General features: G+C 35.9%; 1 protein-coding gene across 5 annotated transcripts in view; it reads right to left on the reverse strand.

Moving 5' to 3' along the window:
- Positions 1–1,229: 1,229 nt before the first annotated feature.
- Positions 1,230–21,562, reverse strand: part of ORC4 (origin recognition complex subunit 4) — an 85,863-nt gene continuing 65,530 nt past the window's right edge. For all 5 annotated transcript variants that reach the window (XM_041739761.1, XM_041739760.1, XM_041739764.1 and 2 more), the window contains 5 exons: positions 14,472–14,558; positions 6,286–6,394; positions 5,105–5,200; positions 4,952–5,019; positions 1,230–2,307 (listed from right to left, as the gene is read on the reverse strand). In XM_041739761.1, coding sequence (XP_041595695.1) covers positions 2,119–2,307; positions 4,952–5,019; positions 5,105–5,200; positions 6,286–6,394; positions 14,472–14,558 — 549 coding nt within the window. In that variant the 3' untranslated portion in view covers positions 1,230–2,118. The remainder of the gene's footprint in view (positions 2,308–4,951; positions 5,020–5,104; positions 5,201–6,285; positions 6,395–14,471; positions 14,559–21,562) is intronic.

The raw sequence follows: 21,562 nt of genomic DNA on the forward strand, positions 1-21,562 counted from the left end.
TCCCATCCGCCAGGCCTACTGAAGCCTCTAGCACTTCCTCACCTGTTTTTCCATCTGATGACTCATGGAGCTCCTGTGGGTTGTGTTATTTAAAAGGCCACTCCTCCTCTAATACATGAAGAAAACATTCCCTAAGCCCTCTTTATTCTTCAAAGCTTTTTACTAGGGCTTTTCAAATTTATTTTTTTATTGATGGTTTAAAGCAATTTAAGAGATGGACCTTAAATTTTAAGTGCATCTCAGCTTCTTTGTATTATGGAATATGTAAAGGGGAACATCAACATTGCTCCTCGCCTCAAAAAATGCCTTTGTAATATAGGCACATACTTTATTTATTTGTATGACCTTTGCTAACCTCTTTTTTTTCTAATTTAAGAACTGTTTCACTCATGAAAACCCACGCTGCCCCACGCTGCTACTTAAAGTTTTACAATCTGTATACTGGCTGTTGACAGATCTTCTGTAGGATCTTCTGTAGGTCTTCCGTAACCAGGAAGGCAGATGAGAGCTTTCAGCCTTTTAGTGGCATCTTAAGCTAGTAATTTGCAATCTTAAAATCAAGTTCTTTAGATGCTTTCACAGTGAGTGCCTTTAAGGCAGATAGTACTTCCCTAAAATAGTTCAGGAAACTTTTTTTAAAGGGAAAACTTTAGCTCAAGAGTAAAATCCTTGCTTCTAGTTAAGAGTGATGCTACCATCAATCTTGGCAAAATACCCCCTAAAAATCTGTAGACTATTGCACAGAACCAGTATGCCAGCCTTACCTTTACTGAGACACTGCTGAAAAGTAAATGACAGTGATCTGAAGACTTAGAGGCGGGGAAGGAACAGCTATGTCTGCAAAAAAAAAGGTTGAACTGAAGAGCTACATTTACACACAGAAATATTACAGTCCATTCTACACCTGATACTTCTTGAAAAGCAGATAAATCATTTCTTAGGGCGTACTTTAAAAAATACATGGCCCATTAATGAATTTTAGCTCTTGATAGTAGGGCTTTGGTGTCAGTCAAATCTGAGTTGAATTTCAGGGTCTGTCAATCATTCCCTACCTGTGTGATTCCGAACACTGCCACTACTATGTTAGTTTTCTCAACTGTAAAATAATAGTCCCTGAATATCACAGCGTGTTTGACAGTTAAAAGGATTATGAACTACACAAGGATACGGATTGTCTTTTGTAAACCTTCCATGAAAATAGGCAATAAAATATTCTTGAACAAATGAAGTCACTACCACTTAGCAAATGTTTATTAAATTGCACTTTAAACAGATACCTGAACGAGTTCCTGCCTGAACTCCTGAATCTGTAAGGTGACCACTTCCACATTCCCTTTAGGGATTTAATTTTTGATACAAATGAGTTTAATTAATAGTGCCAAACACTTCACATTAATTGCAGGAATATTTTTCCAGGAATTTCCTAAAGTCCCCGTTAAAAAGACAAATTTTGTTCTTTTGGGACTGTGACAGGCCCAAGAATTTGCCTTTTAAAAAATTCTACAAGGCATTCTTCTATAGACAATATGATTAAGTACCACCTTTTGAAAAGAAGCCTGGAAGAAACTCATATTTGAACTTTTCACCTTTTTCTTCCATGTGAACTACCTTCGGGCCAAACTGTTCAGTCTTCTGAACTAGAAGACCTGGGTCTGGGATAGAATCCAAATTTTCCATGGATAGAGAAAAAAAAAATGCAGCACCTCCCAATGGACCAAAAGATTACTCAGTACACCTCAACTCTTCCCATTGTTTCTTTACTGCTTTAGGATTTGTAAGAGCACTTGGCTGCTGGGTTGAAACGAACTCTTCAAATATACTACATAAATACTTGACAAGTATTAAATAAACATATGGTTCATTCCCTAAAACAGTCACATTTATTTCTTTGAACTGCTACTTACAAGATAATCTAACTCACTGGAATGGTAAGTAACTGCTCATGACTCAAAGGCAAGACAAAGCCCAGATACTACATGTGTAACAGTCCCCATAAATACAAAAATACAGGTTTATAAACATAAGAAAATGTAGTAACATATCTTGTTAAAGGACAATAGCTTTGAGTTCCTTAGAAAAGTATGCCTGAAACTTCATAACTGAAGCCACTGGTTATATTCATAACCAGCTTAGTGAAGATGTTGCCCACTGCCTAACATCTGTAGGACAGTTGGGGTATTTCTGCAAAGCATTCATAATTTGAGTATTATCCAAAAGGAGTTTCATCAGCTGGTACTCTCTCTGTGTATTTACCGAAGTCCTTTCCATGGGCTTTATTAATTCTAATTGTTGTAAGTGTTCAAAAGCCTGAAAGATGAAAGAAATAGTTAAGGTTGAATAGAGGAAGTAAATAACGTTAATCTAGGGAACAATGAGGGTTGTGGTCAACTGTAGAACAGAGTGCCAGGAAACAAAACTTAATAGAAATTAGCAGGGCTCAAAAACAACTCTCATCAACCTCATAAAAACTTCATCTATCAGGTGAAGGAGTGTCAATATACAATTATCTGTCTTTGCACTGTTGAATGTGAACAGGGCAAACTCTAATTCAGTCTGCACAATATAGTTTTTCTTCCAAAGCTCATTCTGTATCTAACATCTGCTAGTTCTGAAGTTAAAGGAAGGGCTTCTTCTAGCTCTCTCTATGAAAACCTAACATCTGGTAAGACTAGTCAATTTTTAACTACTTAGGTCATTCAAATTTCCATTTACATTCTCTTTTTAGTTTTGTAAGATGTTGCTGTGTAGAAGTTTAACATAGATGAAAAAAAAGCCAGAGGCAGGAATGATACCTAGCAGTACACCATGCCTGTTCAGCTGATCCTATAAAATAAATGGTTCAGCAGAGTGGTATGGGCACGAAGGAAAGACAGGTTCCTTTCTCCCTAAGAAGTCTGAAGCATGTGCCACAACCTGTCAAAACAGCCTTCTCTTCCATCTCTCTCCCCAAAAGAGCTGTTTACTGTTTCCTCTTACCTCTAATATTCATCTATTATGTCTTTTCCAACCCTGATTGTTGTTTTAGGTATTTTATCAGAGTATGAAAACAAACCATTAAGTCAGGACATAATAACCATTAAATACTGACAAAATGAAATAGATTCTGGAGCTTTTAATCCTTACAACCACATTGTAAAAACAACAACAACAACAATAACAACAACAACAACAAAAAAACAAAAAACAAACACAAAAACTTTGGAATTTATTCTTTATGTATCATAAAAAGTCTTCTGATGAAAAGAGAAATAACTCAGACACCACTTGTTTCTGAAAATGAGAAAACACTGGAAGCTGCAGGTATTATTGGAGCTGAATAAAACAGAGTTTTAAAGTATTTCTAGGGAGGAAAATACTTTATTTAAAATTAAGATATGAGTAGGTACAAATCACAAGAATTTAAATGTTCATGTAACCCTTTGTACTAATACAACCTCCACAAACTATGACTATCAGATAGTCATGGACATTAGGAAGGGGAAAACAAAAACAACCTCCAGTAGGCTACATTCTTTCCCTGTTGTTCTGAAGAAATGGTAATTGCCTTGTACTCACATTTTTTTGTTGGTATAAAAAATACAAGTCTGATCACTAAGACCTATAAAGAATGATAAAGGACTTATGGGGCCAGTTGGAAAGAAAGGAAAGAAAGGAAAGAAAGGAAAGAAAGGAAAGAAAGAAAGAAAGAAAGAAAGAAAAGAAAAAAGAAAAGAAAAGAAAAGAAAAGAAAAGAAAAGAAAAGAAAAGAAAGAAGAATAGAAAAAGAAGAAAAGAAAAAAGGGAGGGATGAAAGGAAAGAAGATGCTTTTCCCCATAAAGTCCTCTAGAACTGCACTGTCCAGTAAGGGAACCACAGATGGCTACTGCTTTTTGTGGAACTTGGTTTTTTATTTTATTTAAGTTTATCATTAATTTTAATTTAAAATCTGATACTCGAGTCAATTAGAAAATTTTAAGTTAGTTTGGAACAATTTCAGAATGTAAATCTTCCTCAGCTACAAATTTTATGAAATCTAAAGAGGAAGTATTTCCAATGAATATTTATTTATTTATTTATTTATTTATTTATTTATTTATTTAAAGAACTTTATTTTTTTTTTATTTATTTATGATAGGCACACAGTGAGAGAGAAAGGCAGAGACATAGGCAGAGGGAGAAGCAGGCTCCATGCACCGGGAGCCCGACGTGGGATTTGATCCTGGGTCTCCAGGACTGCTGCGCCACCCAGGGATCCCCTCCAATGAATATTTTTTAAATTAAGATGCGTGTTAAGTGTAAACACATGTAAAAAATCTTATCTATCTTAAAAAATAGAAGATAAAATATTTCATTAATAATTTTCTGTATTGATTATAGATTAAAATATTTTTGGTATATTAGGTTAAGTAAAATTTGTCATTAAACTGAATTTAATTTTTTTTTACTTTTTTTGTTGGTACTAGAAAACCCAAAATTACGTTATGTGGCTCACATATTTCTAGTGGACAATTGTATGTTCTAATCAAATTTCTCAAGTTTTAAAACTCATGACTTAACTAACCCCTAATAACACTTTGTATGTCCTCACTAGTCTATGATATTTTACTCTAGTTTCTTAATGGCTAATACCTGCATTTTTGTCTTTTTACTGCTAAGATTATAAAGCCAACCTCTGAGTTGTAAAGGGACAGAATTTTATCCATGCAGTGTAATGTCTAGGTCTTTGCAGCATGCAGGGCCGGAAACAGACAGTAGAGGGCAGTATACTTCCATAAACTGGGAACAACTGGCTGCTTCAGATTATTCAAAGATTTCATTTTGAGGTAATTTTTGTCTGCTATGCAAAAAAATTTCTAAGATAAACACCTAATGTTACAAAATTAATAAGCGTGCAACTATGACATATACAACCAAACTGGATGTAAAAATATACCTGTATGTAGAAAAAGAACAGTGTAACTTAAGTCTTACCTTCATGACAACAGGTTTTTCAAAATTATAAACAGAATGGGCCTTCCTTTGAACAAACTTCTGAAATTCTGGACAGAAAGCAATACCAACATTAACACCCTCAAATAAGCAGTGAGGTACAGTCAGAAAGAAACCACCGAAGTCCCATCTCACCGTTATAGACCATTTGAAAATTAAAGGGTTCCTCTTCATAGATGTCATTTAAATGTTTCATTGCAATTATAAGACAGATTTCCAAGACTGAAAGACCTAGAGTAAAAAGAAAACAAATTATGAGTTTTATATTAACTTACTAATTCATAAGATTGAAAGAACTGTCCTCCAAATAGAATGACAGAGTCAAAGACAATGGTTTTGAGGGATGGCAGGAGATCAAGACCTTCCCCAGGTTCAAATGCGTTTCAATCCCTCTAACTTATAACAATCTTAAGCAAACTGTTCAAGCTTCCTGCGTTTGTGTAGCTTACAAATAAGAGCAAACCAAGAAGCATAAAGCTTACAGAGATGTTTTAAGGATGAGAGAATATTATCAAGCACTTATCATATGTCCCATAATAAACATAAACTGAAACTACCATTATGTACTTCATTTTTAATTTTTTGTTTGAGAGACAGAGAAAGACAGAGAGAGAAGTAGATTCCCCACTGAGCAGAGGGCCCAAAGCGGGGCTCTATTCCAGGACTCTGGGATCATGACCTGAGACGAAGGCATATGCACTGAGCCACCCTGGTGACCCTACCATTATGAACTTTAAATCACATAGGGTCCTTGATTATTCAGAGAAACCCTAAACATGTAGAAATTATATCTAAAATTTTTTTCCTGGAGAGAAGAAAATTTGTTCTATTCTTTAAAGGCATAGTGAACGCTTCAATGCCAATGCTCTTTAGCAGAACTTGATGCAATGTGAATGCCTGCAATACAAGTCTTAGCTGGATATCCAGTGTAGCAAGGGCGGCAGAGTATCAAGTTTCTTTCACTTTGTTTTTTATTTTTAAGGTTTTATTTTAAGAATAAAATAAACTCATTTGAGAGTCAGAGAGATCACAGAGAGAGAGAGGTTGAGAAGCAGACTCGTTGCCGAACAACTGATGTAGGGCTTGATTGCATGACCCTGAGATCATGATTTGAGTGGAAGGCAGACACCTAACCAACTGAACCACCCAGGCGCCTCAAGTTTCTTTCACTTTAAATGTGAGTGATGATACCTTTTGCAGGGCTGAGTTAAAGGCTCTATGAGTATAAAAGTATTCTGTGTTATATTTAAGTATAGTTTTGAAAGAACTCCATTAACGTAGACTTACAAAAAAAACTAATTAAGCAGGTTTCTCACCATGTACAATATTTGCTTTAGAGTCCATGCTGCACAACTGGTTTGCCTCCATCAGATCTGCTGCAGTCATAAATGGGTGTGATGTTGTTACACGATTTAAAGCGAGCATCTAGGGAAATGTGGATCAGAAAAACACAGGTTTATTAGGCATTCTGGAGATACTGCTGAATTACTGAAAATTTAATTTGGAGTCTATTCTTATGGGAGAGTTAGTATCAATGCTTGGGAAAGGTATTATCATACTTGGCTCTATTAAAATATAGTATTTTAATACATATGCTATATAACTCTATAAATGTAAAGCATAAAAAAAAGTTCTTGCTGCTCTCTATCTCTTCCCACTTATATATTTAATTCACAATTTCTCAAAAGAAAAACATTTAGAAAAGAGTAGGGCAAAAAGAGGTCCAAAATAGGTTAAGAACGCTATTAAAAGGTTATTTTGATTTCATGGGGAAAATGGAGCAGGGAAGTACCCTGAGCTCACCTCCTCATGGATACACCAAAGCTGCAATTACATATAAAGCAACTCTGAGAATGCCCTGAAAAGAAGCAGCTGAAGATTTTGTTTTTTGTTTTTGTTTGGTTTGGGATTTTTGCAGCTAAAGATACTTTTAAAAGCCACACTGAGAAGGGTAAAAGAAGCAGAGATGTGGTTGGGGTAGGAACTCAAATACCCAGTGCAGTGACCCATAAGCAGGAGGTGTGGAAATCCTTCCTGAGGAGTGAGGGGTTCAAACCCCATATTGGGCACCCTCTGCCTTGGGTATCCGCACAGAAATATGAGTCTCCATAATGTCTGGCTTTGAAAATCAGTGGGGCTTCATTCTGGCAGAGCCAGAGGATGATAGGAAATGGAGACTCCATTCTTACAGGGCCCACACACAATTTCAATTGCTCAGAGGCAGCAGTTTGAAAAACGTCTGGGCCACATATGAAGGTATACTGACTAATATAAAGTATACGTAATGCTGGAGAGACAGGGATCTATAGGAGCTTTCTTTGGGAATGAAAGTGCTAGCAGTACTATTTTTCTTGTTTTTCTTCAGCGAAGCTAGTTACATGCTTCCAAGAGCCAGTTGTGACACTATCCATCAACCTGGTTACACCACTATCCACGCCAGGGCCATCCCCCTGTGGAATTGCACCATCAGAATCACCCACCCAGCTAAGTTCCCCTTCTAAATAAGTCCTACCCAAGGGAAGGGGAGCCAACCCCACCCACTAGCAAGCACACAAGTGTCATGGAGAGATCTCACAATGAGCCACATGGGGGCTGCCCAACCCACCTGCCCTCAGCAGCTGCAGCTGGGTCTCTCAGCCACCTGGGCTGGGGCCAGCTCTACACACTGGTGTGTCTGTAGTAGTTGTGGTGAGGCACTGCAGCCCAGTGACAAGAGAGAAGTGCAAGTAGCCAACATGAAACAGCCCTGAAGCTCCAGGGTCTAATGACCAGAAAGGATTGTACGTCTGGGCTCCAGAGAATGACTTCTATATAAGGCCACTACTTTTAAGACCAGGAGACACAGCTACCTAATATAAGCAAACACAAAGATTCAGATAAAATGAGACAGAAGAGTATGTTCCAAATGAAAAATGATGAAACCTCAGAAAAAGAATAATAGAGTTATTTAAGCAATCTACCTGATAAAGATGTCAAAATAATGGTCATAAAGATGATTACCACACTTGGGAAACAAGTGGATGAACTTAGTGAGATGAGAACTTCTGTGCTAAGAAACATAGAAAGGAATCAATCATAGCTGAAGAATATAATAATTTGAAGTGAACAACAGATTAAAAGATGCAGAAGAATGGATGAGCAATCTGAAGACAAGGTAATGGAACCCAAGTTGTACAGCACAGAGGAGGAATAGGAGTTTAAATATGAGAATATGTTAAGGGATCATGAAGACAATATCGACCATACATTCACCTCTAGTAGTCCCAGAAGGAGAAGGAGGAGAGTAAGGGGCAGAAAACTTATTTGAAGAGAGACACCTAGGTGGCTCAGAGGCTGAGTGTCTGCCTTCGGCCCAGAGAGTGATCCTGGGATCGGGGGATCAAGTCCCATATCGGGCTCCCTGCAAGGAGCCTGCTTCTCCTTCTGCCTTCTCTGCCTCTTTCTCTGTGTATCTCATGAATAAATAAATAAAATCTTAAAAAAAGAAAAGAAAACTTATTTCTTATTTGAAGAAATGATAGCTGAAAACGTCCCTAATCTGGGAAAGGAAACAAGACATCCAGGGCCAGGAAGTAGAGAAAGCCATAGAGAAGAGTAATCCAAGGAGGTCTAATATATAATATTCAAACAAAATACATAATATTCAAAGTGTTGAAAGGAAAAAACCTACAACCAATAATATACTACATAGCAAAATTACTATTCAGAATTGGAGAGAAAAAAAGTTTCCAAGATACAGGAATTCATCATCATTGAACCAGCCTTACAAGAAATAAGAAATGGTAAAGGCACTTCTTTAAGCAAAAATGAAAAGGCCCTAAGAGGAAGTAAAAAAAAATTATGAATGACAAAATTTCACTGGTAAATTGGTTAGCCCAGTAAGGGGCTTGAACACACAACCCTGAGATTGAGATCTGAGCCAAGATTAAGAGCTGGATGATTAAAAAACTGAGCCACCCAGGCGCCCCTAAAATGCTTTTGAATTTAAGCAACTACCAACTTATAACCACAAACCAAAAACTTAAAACAGATACACAAAAAATAAAGAGAAAGGAATCCAAACATAATACTAAAGAAAATCATATAATCACAAGGGAAGAGAGCAAGAGAAGAAGGGAACAGAAAAGAACTATCAAGACAACTGAAAACAATGAAACGGCAGTAAGTGCATACATGCCAATAAGCACTTTTAATGTCAATGGATTAAGTGCACCAATCAAAAGGCATAGGGATGCTGAACAGATTAAAAAAAACAAGAACCATCTACATGCTGCCTATACAAGATTCACTTCAGACCTAAGAATACACACACACTGAAAGTGAAGGGACAGAAAAAGATATTCCATGCAAATAGATACAAACATACAAACAAAAGGCCAGGATAACGATGCTTGTATCAAACAAAACAGACCTTAAAAAAAACAAAGACTGTGCTAAGACACAAAGAACAACATCATGTAATGATAAAGGGATCAATCCAGTAAGAGAATATAACTGTAAATATATATGCACCCAACACCGAAGCACCTGAACATATAAAGCAAATATTAACAGACACAAAGAGAGAAACTGAATGTAATACTATAATTTTATATGTTAATTATAATTTAACACCTCACTTACATCAATGCACAGATCATCCAGTCAGAAAATCAATTAAGGAAACACTGGCCTTAAAAACACACTAGCCAGGGTGGCTCAGTGGTTGAGCATCTGCCTTTGGCTCAGGGCGTGATCCCAGAGGACCAAGTCCCACACTGGGCTCCCTGTGATGAACCTGCCTCTCTGTGTCTTTCACAACAAATAAATAAAATCTAAAAACAACAACAAAAAATACATTAGCCAGATGGATTCAGCAGATACATACAGATCATTCCATCCAAAACCAGCATAAAACACCAAACACGTTCTTTTTAAGTGCACGTGGAACATTCTCCAGGACAAGTTACATTAGGCCAGAAAACAAGTCTCAATAAATTTAATAAGACTGAAATCATATCAAGCATCTTTTCCGAGCACAATGGTATGAAACAGGAAATCAATCACAAGAAAAAAACCTAGAAAAACCACAAACATGTGGAAACCAAATAACATACTACTAAACAACCAATGAGTCAAGAAAGAAATCAGAGATAACAGAAAAATACATGGAGACAAATGAGAAGGGAAACAGTGCTCCAAAATCTTTGGGCCAGAGCAAAAGCAGTCTGAGGAGGAAGTTGATATGACTGAAACAGGCCTACCTAAAGAAATAAGAGAAACCTCAATGAAAGAATCTAATGTGAGATTTAAAAGAAGTAGAAAAAGAACAAGGCCTAAAGCCAGAAGAAGGGAGGAATACAGATCAGAATGAAAACAAATAAGAAATTTTTAAAAATCCAGAAAAAACATCAATGAAATTAAGAGCTGGCTGTTTGAAAAGACAAAGTTGATAAACCTTTCGAAAGATTCATCAAGATATAAAGAGGACTCAAAATCAGAAATAAGAGAGAAGTTACAACTGACACCACAGAAATCAATGGATTTTAAGAGACTACCTTGAAAATTTATACACCAACAAAATGTACAACCTAGAAGAAATGGATAAATTCCTAGAAACAATCTTCTAAGACTGAATCAGGAAGAAACAGAAAATCTGAACTACTAGTAACAAAATCAAAAAAGTAATTTAAAAACTTCTCTGGGGGGATCCCTGGGTGGCGCAGCGGTTTGGCGCTTGCCTTTGGCCCAGGGCGCGATCCTGGAGAGCCGGGATCGAATCCCACATCAGGCTCCCGGTGCATGGAGCCTGTTTCTCCCTCTGCCTATGTCTCTGCCCCTCTCTCTCTCTCTCTCTCTCTCTGTGTGTGTGTGTGACTATCATAAATAAATAAAATAAATTAAAAAAAAATAAATAAAATAAAAACTTCTCTGGGGCACCTGGGTGGTGGTAGTGGATTAAGCACCCAACTATTGGTTTCTGCTCAGGTTGTGATCTTAGGGTCAGGAGATCCAGCCCTATGTCGGGCTTTCCACTCAGTGTGGAGTTGGCTTGAGATTCTCTCTCCTTCACCCTCTGCCCCTTCAGCTCATGCTCTCTCTAAAATAAAATAAATCCTTAAAAATGATAAAAACTCCCAAGAAATAAAATTTTAGGACCAGATAGGTTCACAGGTGAATTCTCCCAAATATTCAGAGTTAATACCCATACTTCTCAAACTATTCCAAAAAACTGAAGAGGGAAGAATGACTACGAGGCCAGCATTAGACTGATACCAAAACCACACCAAGACACTACAGAAACAGAGTATTGCAGGCCAATATTCCTGATGAACACAGATGCAAATATCCTCAACAAAATATTAGCAAACTGGGGGATCCCTGGGTGGCGCAGCGGTTTGGCGCCTGCCTTTGGCCCAGGGCGCGATCCTGGAGACCCGGGATCGAGTCCCACGTCGGGCTCCCGGTGCATGGAGCCTGCTTCTCCCTCTGCCTATGTCTCTGCCTCTCTCTCTGTCTCTCTGTGACTATCATAAATAAATAAAAATTTAAAAAAAAATTAAAAAAAAATATTAGCAAACTGAAAACAATATATTAAAAGGATCATTCATCATGATCAAGTGGGATTTATTCCAGGGATCCAATGCTGGCTCAATATTCACAAATCAATCAATATGATGCACCATATTAACAAAATGAAGCATAAAAATCATACAATTGGCAAAAGAGATGCAGAAAAGCTTGGCAAAATTCAATATCCATTCAGGATAAAAGCACTTAACAAAGTTATATAGAAGGAACATACCTCAATACAGTAAAGGCCATGCGTGAAAATTCATAACCAGGATCATACTCAAAAGGTAAAAAGCTGAAAGCTTTTCCTTTAAGGTCAGGAACAAGACAAGGAGGCAGACTCTCAAACTTTTATTATTAAACATGGTACTTGGGACCCCTGGGTGGTTCAGCGGTTGAGCGTCTGCCTTTGGCTCAGGGCATGATCTCGGGTCTGGGGATTGAGTCCCACATCAGGGTCCCTGTGAGGAGCCTGCTTCACTCTCTGCCTATGTCTCTGCCTCTCTCTCTCTCATGAATAAGTAAATAAATCTTAAATAAATAAAATAAAATAAAATAAAATAAAATAAAATAAAATAAAATAAAATAAAGTAAAGTAAAGTAAAGTAAAATTAAATTAAATTAAATTAAAGTAAAGTAAAGTAAAGTAAAATAAAATAAAATAAAATAAAATAAAATAAAATAAAATAAAATAAAATAAAATAAAATAAACATGGTACTGGAAGTCTTAACTGCAGCAATCAGACAAGAAATAAAAGGCATCCAAATTGCTTAAGAAAAATGTGAAACTGTCACTACTTGCAGATGATATAATACTAGGGCAGGAAATTCTAAAGACTTCACCAAGAAACCATTAGAACCAACACAAAACTTCAGTAAAGTCGCAGGATAAAATATTAATATGCAGAAACCTGTGTTTCTGTACACTAATAACAAACTAGCAGAAAGAGAAATTAAGAAAACAATCCCATTTACAACTGCATCAAAAAGAACAAAATATCTAGAAAGACATTTAACTAACCAATGAGGTAAAAAACCCGTCCTCTAAAACCTGTTAAGACACTGATTAAAGAAACTGAGAATGACACAAATAAATGGAAAAATATACTATGCTCATGGACTGAAGAACTAACATTGTTAATGTTTGTTCTACCCTAAGCAATCTACAGCTTCAATGCAATCTCTATCAAAATACCAGTAATGGTTTTCACAGAACTAGAAGAAATAATCCTAAAATTTGTATGAAACCACAAAGGACCCTGGAATAGCCAGTGATCTTCAGAAAGAACAAACCTGGAAGTATCACACTCCCAGATTTCAAACTATACTACAAAGCTATAGTAATCAATACAGTATGCTACTGTCATGGAAACAGACCCATAGATCAACGGAACTGAATAGTTAAATAAAAAATAAAGTCACAGGTTTATGGTTAATTAATCTATGACAAAAAGGCAAAAATACAGAATGAGGAAAAGATAAGATTGGAAAACTGGACAGTGACATTCAACAGAATGAAACTGGACCACTTTCTTACACCAAATGGATTAAAGACCTAAATACAAGGCCTGAAACCATAAAACTCCTTAAAAAATACTCTTGTCAGTAAACTCTTGGATATCTGTCTCAGCATATTCTTTTATAACTGCCTTTATGTGAGGACAACAGAAAAAAGCAAGTGAGACTATATAAAACTAAAATACTTTGCACAGTAAAGGGAACCATCAACAAACCAAAAAGTCGATCTCATTACTTCTCCCATATTTGTAAATATATTTGATTAGGAGGTTAGTATCCAAAACACATAAAGAACTCATAGAACTCAACACCAGAACCCAAAACGATTGGATTAAAAAGCGGGCAAGGGGCTGAACAGACACTTCCAAAGACATAATACAGATGGCCAACAGACACATGAAAAAATGCTCAACCTCACTAATCATCAGAATAAGACAAATCGAAATCACAATGAGAGATTACCTCATACCTATCCGAATGCTAGTATCAAAAAGATAAGAACAAGTGTTACGGAGGATATGGAGAAAAAGGAACCCTCCTGCTGTTAGGGGGAGTATAAATTGGTACAGTCAGTATGGAAAATAGTATGTAGATTACTCAAAAATTAAATGGAACTACTGTACAATCCAGCAACTGCATTTGTAAGTATTTATGCATAGAAAACAAAAACATATGTATACATACGTATATATTCTTAGACAACAGACTAATTTCTAAATTTTATATAAATATCATATTGTACCTCTGTAACTTTCTTCACTGAACATCTATTCTGAGAACTTATGCATGTTGAGGTATCACTTCCAGCTCATTCATTTTTTTCTGTTATTACATTCCTTCATGTATACTCAATTTATTCTTTCCCTTGACAGCTGTCATTTTCTTTTTGCAATTATAAACAGCATTGCTCTAAATAATCTTGTATATGCTGTCTTGTGCATCTGAGTTTCTCTAAAAACCTAATTTGCAAAATTGCTTCAAAGTACCTGGACATATTTATACTAGCAGCCACAAATTTTAGTAGTTACAGACATTTACTATACCATTAGAAACAAATATATTTCTGTATACTAACAATGAACATATTGAAAACAATTAAAAAAAAAAAAAAGAAAACAATTAAAAACAAGATGTCATTTAAATATATTTACTAAGTATCATTTCCAAAATATAATTAAATACTTAGGTATACATTTTAACCATATAAAAAATCTTTGTGGTAAAAATTATAAAATGATTAAACAAATCAAAGAAAAACTAAATAAAAGAAGAAATGTACCATATTCCAGATTGGAAGAGTCCAGATTGGAAGATTCAACATAGTAATCATGGTAATTCTCCCAAAATTTATCTGTAAATTCAATCCAATTCCCATCAAAATGTAATTACCTGGTGAAATAAAATAAGTAGCAAAAATAAAATGGATACAAACCAATAGCATGTGTAATGACCGTAGGTTTTTGCTGACATTGAAATGCTTTTGTAGTACTTCTCGCACACTTCTATCTTCCATGAGACACTAGAGAGAGAAAAAAAAAGATAAGGAAGAAGGCAGTTTAAAACCTAACTATAATGTGCCTCACTGGTTGGTGCACCTCATTAATTCTATCTGATTATTTATTCATTATTAAATAGGTGTTGGTTTTATTTGCAGGATACAAAAATCAAAATGAAATTTCTAGTCTATTAATTTTCTTCTTAACCCTTTATGTTAATTAAATATACACAAAAATAAAACATAATACCTATCCCGAACTTTCTGGTGTAAAAAAGGGAAACTATACAGTCATACCAGGGGGATGATCAAAACTCAGCACAAAACACAACAGAGTAAGAATTACCATATTGGGGGAAAAAAGGTAAAGCAATACAAAGAATGCTGAAACCATATGAGTCAATAAGCTAAAAAGAAAACACTATAGGGAAAACATGAGCAATGCAGAAAGATAGTGGCATACTGACAGAAGATGATTAGTCATGTAACCCTGAGTTTCAGTTATTGGCAAAGTGATTTCATGGTAAGACAAGGACAGAAAAACCTAACTGTAGGCCACTGCAACTATCCATATTAGAGACAAAAAGGGTCTGAATTAATAGTGTAAGTAGAGAATTAAGACATTTATAAGACATGGTCTGATGGAAAGTCAAATAGTGACTTGTGGAAAAGCAAAGGCTTAAGAGGGAAGAAAAAATCATAAATGATATTTTGGGGACAGAATATCCTAAAAAGAATGAAGATGTGGTCAAGAAGTGAAACTTGATTATTAATATTTAAGAAGTAAATGGAAAAAGAAGAGCAAAGAGACTGAGAAAGATATTAAAGACTGAAGAGAATCTGAGAGAGAGCAATTAAACCAAGGGGAAGGAAGTAGTGATCAACAATGTAAATAGTGCAAACTAAAATATATTTTGAGAAGCTAATCACTTTGGAAATTTGGAGATCAATAAGGCTCTTGAAAAGGCTGTTATCTAAACAGCCAAGTGACCGCAATGAATTAGAATTAATGAAAAGGTACATTTAGCATTAAACAAAAAGTCAGAAGTAAGGAAAGGAAATTAACAGCTGGCAGAGCCAAAAATAGCCTGGGGAAGACTGACATAAATTCTCAAAAATCATCTGCAAGGAATAAGGATTCTTTTTCTTAAACAAAAACCCATAAAACCTTATTTTCTAGAGATGAAACTAGTTTGCCTCTACTTCTACTGCAAGAAGATCCAAATTCAGGAATAAATTCTAGTATAATGGAATAAAGTTTTATGCACTCAGTGAATACATTATCCCATTATCCTAGCTGAAGTCCCCATTCCTTTGTCATTGCTTTCTCTTTGACTTTAACAGCATTTGTTTGCTATTACTATACATATCTTTTTATCATAAACAGGATCAAGTACCCTTTGAAAGTACAGATGAACATAAAATAATAAAGCAAAGTAATACACATAAAAAAAACTTTTGGCAATTAACTGTAGTGCTGTTGAAAATATTTAAAAAAATCACCTGGGATAAAAATATTGATAAAAGAAATTTTCTCTGTAAGAATTCAGTTATTTTTAAGAATAGCTGCTTAACTGCTTTTCTTCCACATGATGCTTTAAAGGGTTAACCTGTACTCTTTCTTCTTATATAGAGGTTTGAATCCAACTCCCCATCTTTCTGAAAGCTATCACCTTCTTGCTTCCTTAATTACTTAATACGCTTTTTAAAAAAAAGTCTAGATCTATATGTAAGCCATCAAAACAATCTCTTATTACACTTTCACCTTGATTCAAACACTAAAAACTACCTGGAGATAAGGCTATTATTAAAAAAAAAAAAGCACTCTTTGGATGTCTATTTTATTTAACTATGATAGTCACTGAAGATATAAGATCTTGGGTTTTGAAACACGACTGATTTTATTTCTCTGGATTGAAAACTCCTTTATAGGAGATGGCTCAGGAAATGATGCAAGGGAAATAAAGACGGAGAATGGCTGATGTCACCCCTTACAGGAACATGGAAACAAAGCAGACCTCTCCTGTTATTCAAGGAAGCCGAAACATTAACTTTTCACTAATGGAACACATGAATAGCAGTTGCAGAAGCAAGTTCTTATTCTGATTGTACAGTTTGCTTGGATGGTGCCCTCTTCACAGGTAGATCGTAAGCAGAATGTAACACAGTTTACTGGTAACTCAAAACTCAGGATGCTGTCCAGGGATAACTTAGTGGCAGCATAATAGGTACTAAACCTCCTAGTCAGTTTCTGCTGAATCTTCTCACCTACTGCTAACAGGGAAGGTTATGACAGTAGGTAAACATTCCTGGAACTGAGCTATAGTACTTTGGGAGGGAATTTCCTTTGAGAAGAATTAGATACCATCTTTTAAAATGCTCCTTCATACGGGGATTTCTCTTCTACTGCAATGCTGTGATGGTATTTACTCTGCCTAACTTATTTGACTCATCCGGGGTAGGTAGGGCTACAACATTCAAGTTAGGCAGGATTCAACCCTATATCCTGAAGTTATTTCTTGGATGAGATTCCATACGTGAGATTTGTTATCTATACTATTGTTTTTGTTTTAATCTGGGTATCAAAAAAAACCTTACTGGGTAGTCAGTACTCAGAGAAAGGATAGCTCCCTCAGTGCAACCCCACTTTTCCTGGACAGGCCCTCTGGCCATGGTGCTGACAAATATTTCAAGTGAAGTTCATCATTAGCATACCAAAGGGAAGTGGCAAATGAGGATAAAGGGAACAAAGTGTTAGAACTAAGAGACACAAACTTCAGTGATACTAGTTCTACATTATAAAAGAACTGCAAGATTGTTAAACACCCAAAAACCAAAAGGATAGTGGTCACATTCACTTCTACCATCTGCTCCTAAATTCAGTGATATTAGGATCAGTAATGATCCTAAGGGTTAACCACACTCCTGCCACATGGTTACCATTTTCCGAGCCATCTAGAATTATGCTTCAGGAGTAATTCCTTTCATCTAATTAACACTTCTATATACCTACTCAGATGCACAAAATGGAATAGAGGCTGGGAAGGATACAAAGACAGGTGTCAGCACTGTACAACCTGGGCTATGATGTCATCTTAGGAAAGAAAGGAAGCAGGGACAGGAATAAAAGTCCTGGCAAAGCAAAGACCATGAAAGATTGCATTTGAATCTCTAAAGCAGAAACACATACTGTCAGAAAAACATACTGTCCTAACAATATCATCAGTTCAGGAACTGTGGGTGAAAGCCTGTGAGTGAAGCACACAAAAGTGGATTCAGAGGCCAAAGATCCAGAGCTCTGTCCCACTCTGGATGTAAGTAAGGAAAGGGACAATGTGGGAGTACCAAATATAAAGAGTTCCTAAAGACTATAATCTTAATAATAAGATAGAGTATCAGAAAGACTTCCTGGGACAGACAAATACCTGAGTCTCAGGCAAGATTAATTTGTGGAGAAGGGAGAAGGAAAAACCACACCTAAGGACAGCATAGAACAATATCTGATTTTTAAGGATAGAATCAACCATTTTTACATATAATTCTGTAGAGTACCACTAGAAAAATATACAGAATTGTCAATCAGATCAAATGGAAAAGGTAAAACAAAGACTAATATGCAAAATTTGAACTCTTTATGTAAAAGCACCTTTAGTATGAAATGCTATAAACCAAATAATTACTCTGTAGTAAAAGGAAGTAAAATGGGCATGGATATAAGGGAAACCTGTACCTTCAACCAATGTATTCTTATGCACTGACGAAATTTTATTTGGTGAACTTTTAGTAATCTCTACACCCAATGTGAGGCTTGAACCCACAACCCCAAGATCAAGAGTTGCATGCTCTTCCAAGTGAGCCAGCCAGATCTTCCCTTGTTCAGTAAACTTTTAATTTAAAAAAAGGTCCCCAAATTAACAATTTAAAAAAGGGAAAGTGCCCAAATTAACAGTGCTTAGATGAGAAGACTGTATAATCAAAGCAAGAATCAAGTTTCAGTTATGCAAGATAAGTACATTTTGGAGATCGAATAATTAACACTAAAAATGTGACTATGGTTAACAATAGTGTCATATACTTGAAATTTGCTAGAATAAGATAGCTCACAAGAATTCTCACCTCCTCCCATAAGAAAGAAAGGAAACAAAGGAAGGAAGGAAGGAAGGAAGGAAGGAAGGAAGGAAGGAAGGAAGGAAAAGAAAAGAAAGAAAAGAAAAAGAAAAGAAAGAAAAGAAAGAAAAGAAAGAAAAGAAAGAAAAGAAAGAAAAGAAAGAAAAGAAAGAAAAGAAAGAAAAGAAAGAAAAGAAAGAAAAGAAAGAAAAGAAAGAAAAGAAAGAAAAGAAAGAAAAGAAAGAAAAGAAAGAAAGAAAGAAAGAAAGAAAGAAAAGAAAATAGTACCTACTAGGGTGATGGATGTTTTGAATAGTTTCACTGTGGTATTTCATGATGTATACGTGTATCAAATCAAGTTGTAGAGATGAAACATACATAATTTTTGTCACTTATAGCTCAACAAAGCTGATAAACAAAACTGTTTAAGAACAAAACAAATGCAAAGGTCCCACTTTTAATTTGGTATTGATATTTAGGGTTAAAAATCATGACTGCTTTTTGAATCAGTATTTGTATATCCTTTGGGTAAATACACAGTAGAGTAATGCAACTGCTGGATCATAGGGTATTTCTGTTTTTGAGTAACTTCCATACTGTTCTCCACAGTGGCTGTACCAGTTTCAATTCCCACCATTAGTGTAAGAGGGTTCCCCTATCTCCACACCCTCGTCAATATCTATTGTTTGCTGTGTTAATTTTAGCCATCCTGACAGGTGTGATGTGACATCTCACTGTAGTTTAGATTTGTCTTTCCCTGATGATGAGTGATACTGACCATCTTTTCCTGTATCCATTAGCCATCTGTAGGTCTTCTTTGGAAAAATGTCTGTTCATGTCTTCTGCCCATTTCTTGACTGTATTATTTGTTTCTTAGGTGTTGAGTTTAATAAGTGGCTTTATATATTTATATACTAACCCTTTATCAGATAGGTCATTTGCAAATATCTTTTCCCATTCCGAATGTTGCCTTTTAGTTTTGTTGACCGTTTCCGTATCTGTGCAGAAGCTTTTGATCTTGATGAAGTCCCAAAAATTCATTTCTGCCTTGTGTTTCCCTTGCCTCAGGAGATAGATCTAATAAGAAGTAGCTATGGCCAAGGTCAAAGAGGTTGCTGCCTGTGTTCTCCTCTAGGATTTTGATGGTTTCATGTCTCACATTTAGGTCTTTTATCCATTTTGAATTTAGTTTTGTGTATGAATGTTTATACTCACATTACTAACAATAGCCAAATTATGGAAAGAGCCCAAATGTCCATTAATAGATAAATGGATAAAGAAGTTATGGTGTATACATACAATATTACCTAAGACAAAAAAAAGAATGAAATGTTGCCATTTGCAATGCCATGGATGAAACCACAGAGTATTATGGTAAGGGAAATAAGTCAGAGAAAGACATATACTATGTGATTTCATCCATGTGAAATTTAAACGAAACAGAGGGCCACAGGGGGTAAAAAGAGAGACAAACACAGGAAAGACTTGAACTCACTCTCATGACATGAGATCATGACATAAACCATAACCAAGGGTTGGACACTTAACTGAGCTACCCAGGTGCCCTCAGACTCTTAACTACAGAGTACAAACTGAGGGTACTGGACATTAGGTGCACAGGGGCTGGATTAAATGGGTGATGGGTATTAAGGCAGGGACCTCCTGTGATAAAGACTGCATGTTATACGTTAGTGATGAATTGCTGGATACTGCACCCAAAACTAGTATTTCACGGTAGATACACTAACTGAAGTTAATTAATGTACAGATTTTATTTTTATTTATTCATGAGAGACAAAGATAGAGAGGCAGAGACATAGGCAGAGGGAGAAGCAGGCTCCATCCAGGGAGCCTAATATGGGACTCAATCCTAGGACCCTGGGATCATGACCTGAGCAATCCAAAGGCTCAACCACTGAGCCACCCAGGTGCCCCACTAACTGAAATTTAAATAAAAACTTAATAAAACTACAAAAAAAAATAAAATAATTATTACTTTGACATAAAACAATGTATTTTTTAGAGCTAGTGAATATACACTTTTCAACTTTAATTATCCAAAGATCTAATCATCTTCATCAGTATTTAATATCATAGACCAGTTTACCCCAATTTTTTTAAGACCAAGGACTCTACATTATTTTCTACTTTCAGAAGACCCATATTTTTGAAAGATTCTACCATGTGGGATTTATTCAGCAACACTGTTTTCTAATTTTGTTATTAAACACACTCCCACACATACACTCTCTCCCTTCTTCCTGCCAACTGAAAATTCTTGTCAGCGTATCATAAACTGATGCTAGTATGCAGAGTTGATATGAATGGCCCATATAAGTTAGGCTATCCAATTCAAGTGTAGATAAATTTACAGAGCCCAAAAGGTTTAGTAAACCTTTAAATCAGCATGTGATCCTGCCTAGATAGCTAAGACCCTGAGGGCTCCAGGGACTACAAGATGAGATTCACCAATACAGACAATATAACCAGAGGTGCCAAGCCTGGCTTGACCTAATAGACCCAATGAGATAAAAACTGAAATTGTACAAGATTTGGGGGGGGAGGGGGGGGCGGGCGGTGAATCCGTACTGGACAGTTAGATATAAACCACTAAGCTAATATATGGATAAACTTGTAATTCATGAAAATAAAACTTTCATAGCACTAAATATTAACAATCTTCACAATTTAACAATTTTTTCTGTACCAAACAATATTAATAATTTAGATTATTTAGAATAATCTAAAATACAAGCCAGATAGAAATAAAAATCTCATTAAAGTTCTTTTGAGAGGGAACACTGAGTGGCTCAGTGGTTGAGCATGTGCCTTAGGCTCAGGGCATGATCCCAGGGTCCTGTGATCAAGTTCCATATCTCACAGGGAGCCTGCTTCTCCTTTTGCCTATGTCTCTGCCTCTC

Source organism: Vulpes lagopus, chromosome 24 (genome assembly GCF_018345385.1).
Source record: "Vulpes lagopus strain Blue_001 chromosome 24, ASM1834538v1, whole genome shotgun sequence".
NCBI lineage: Eukaryota > Metazoa > Chordata > Mammalia > Carnivora > Canidae > Vulpes > Vulpes lagopus.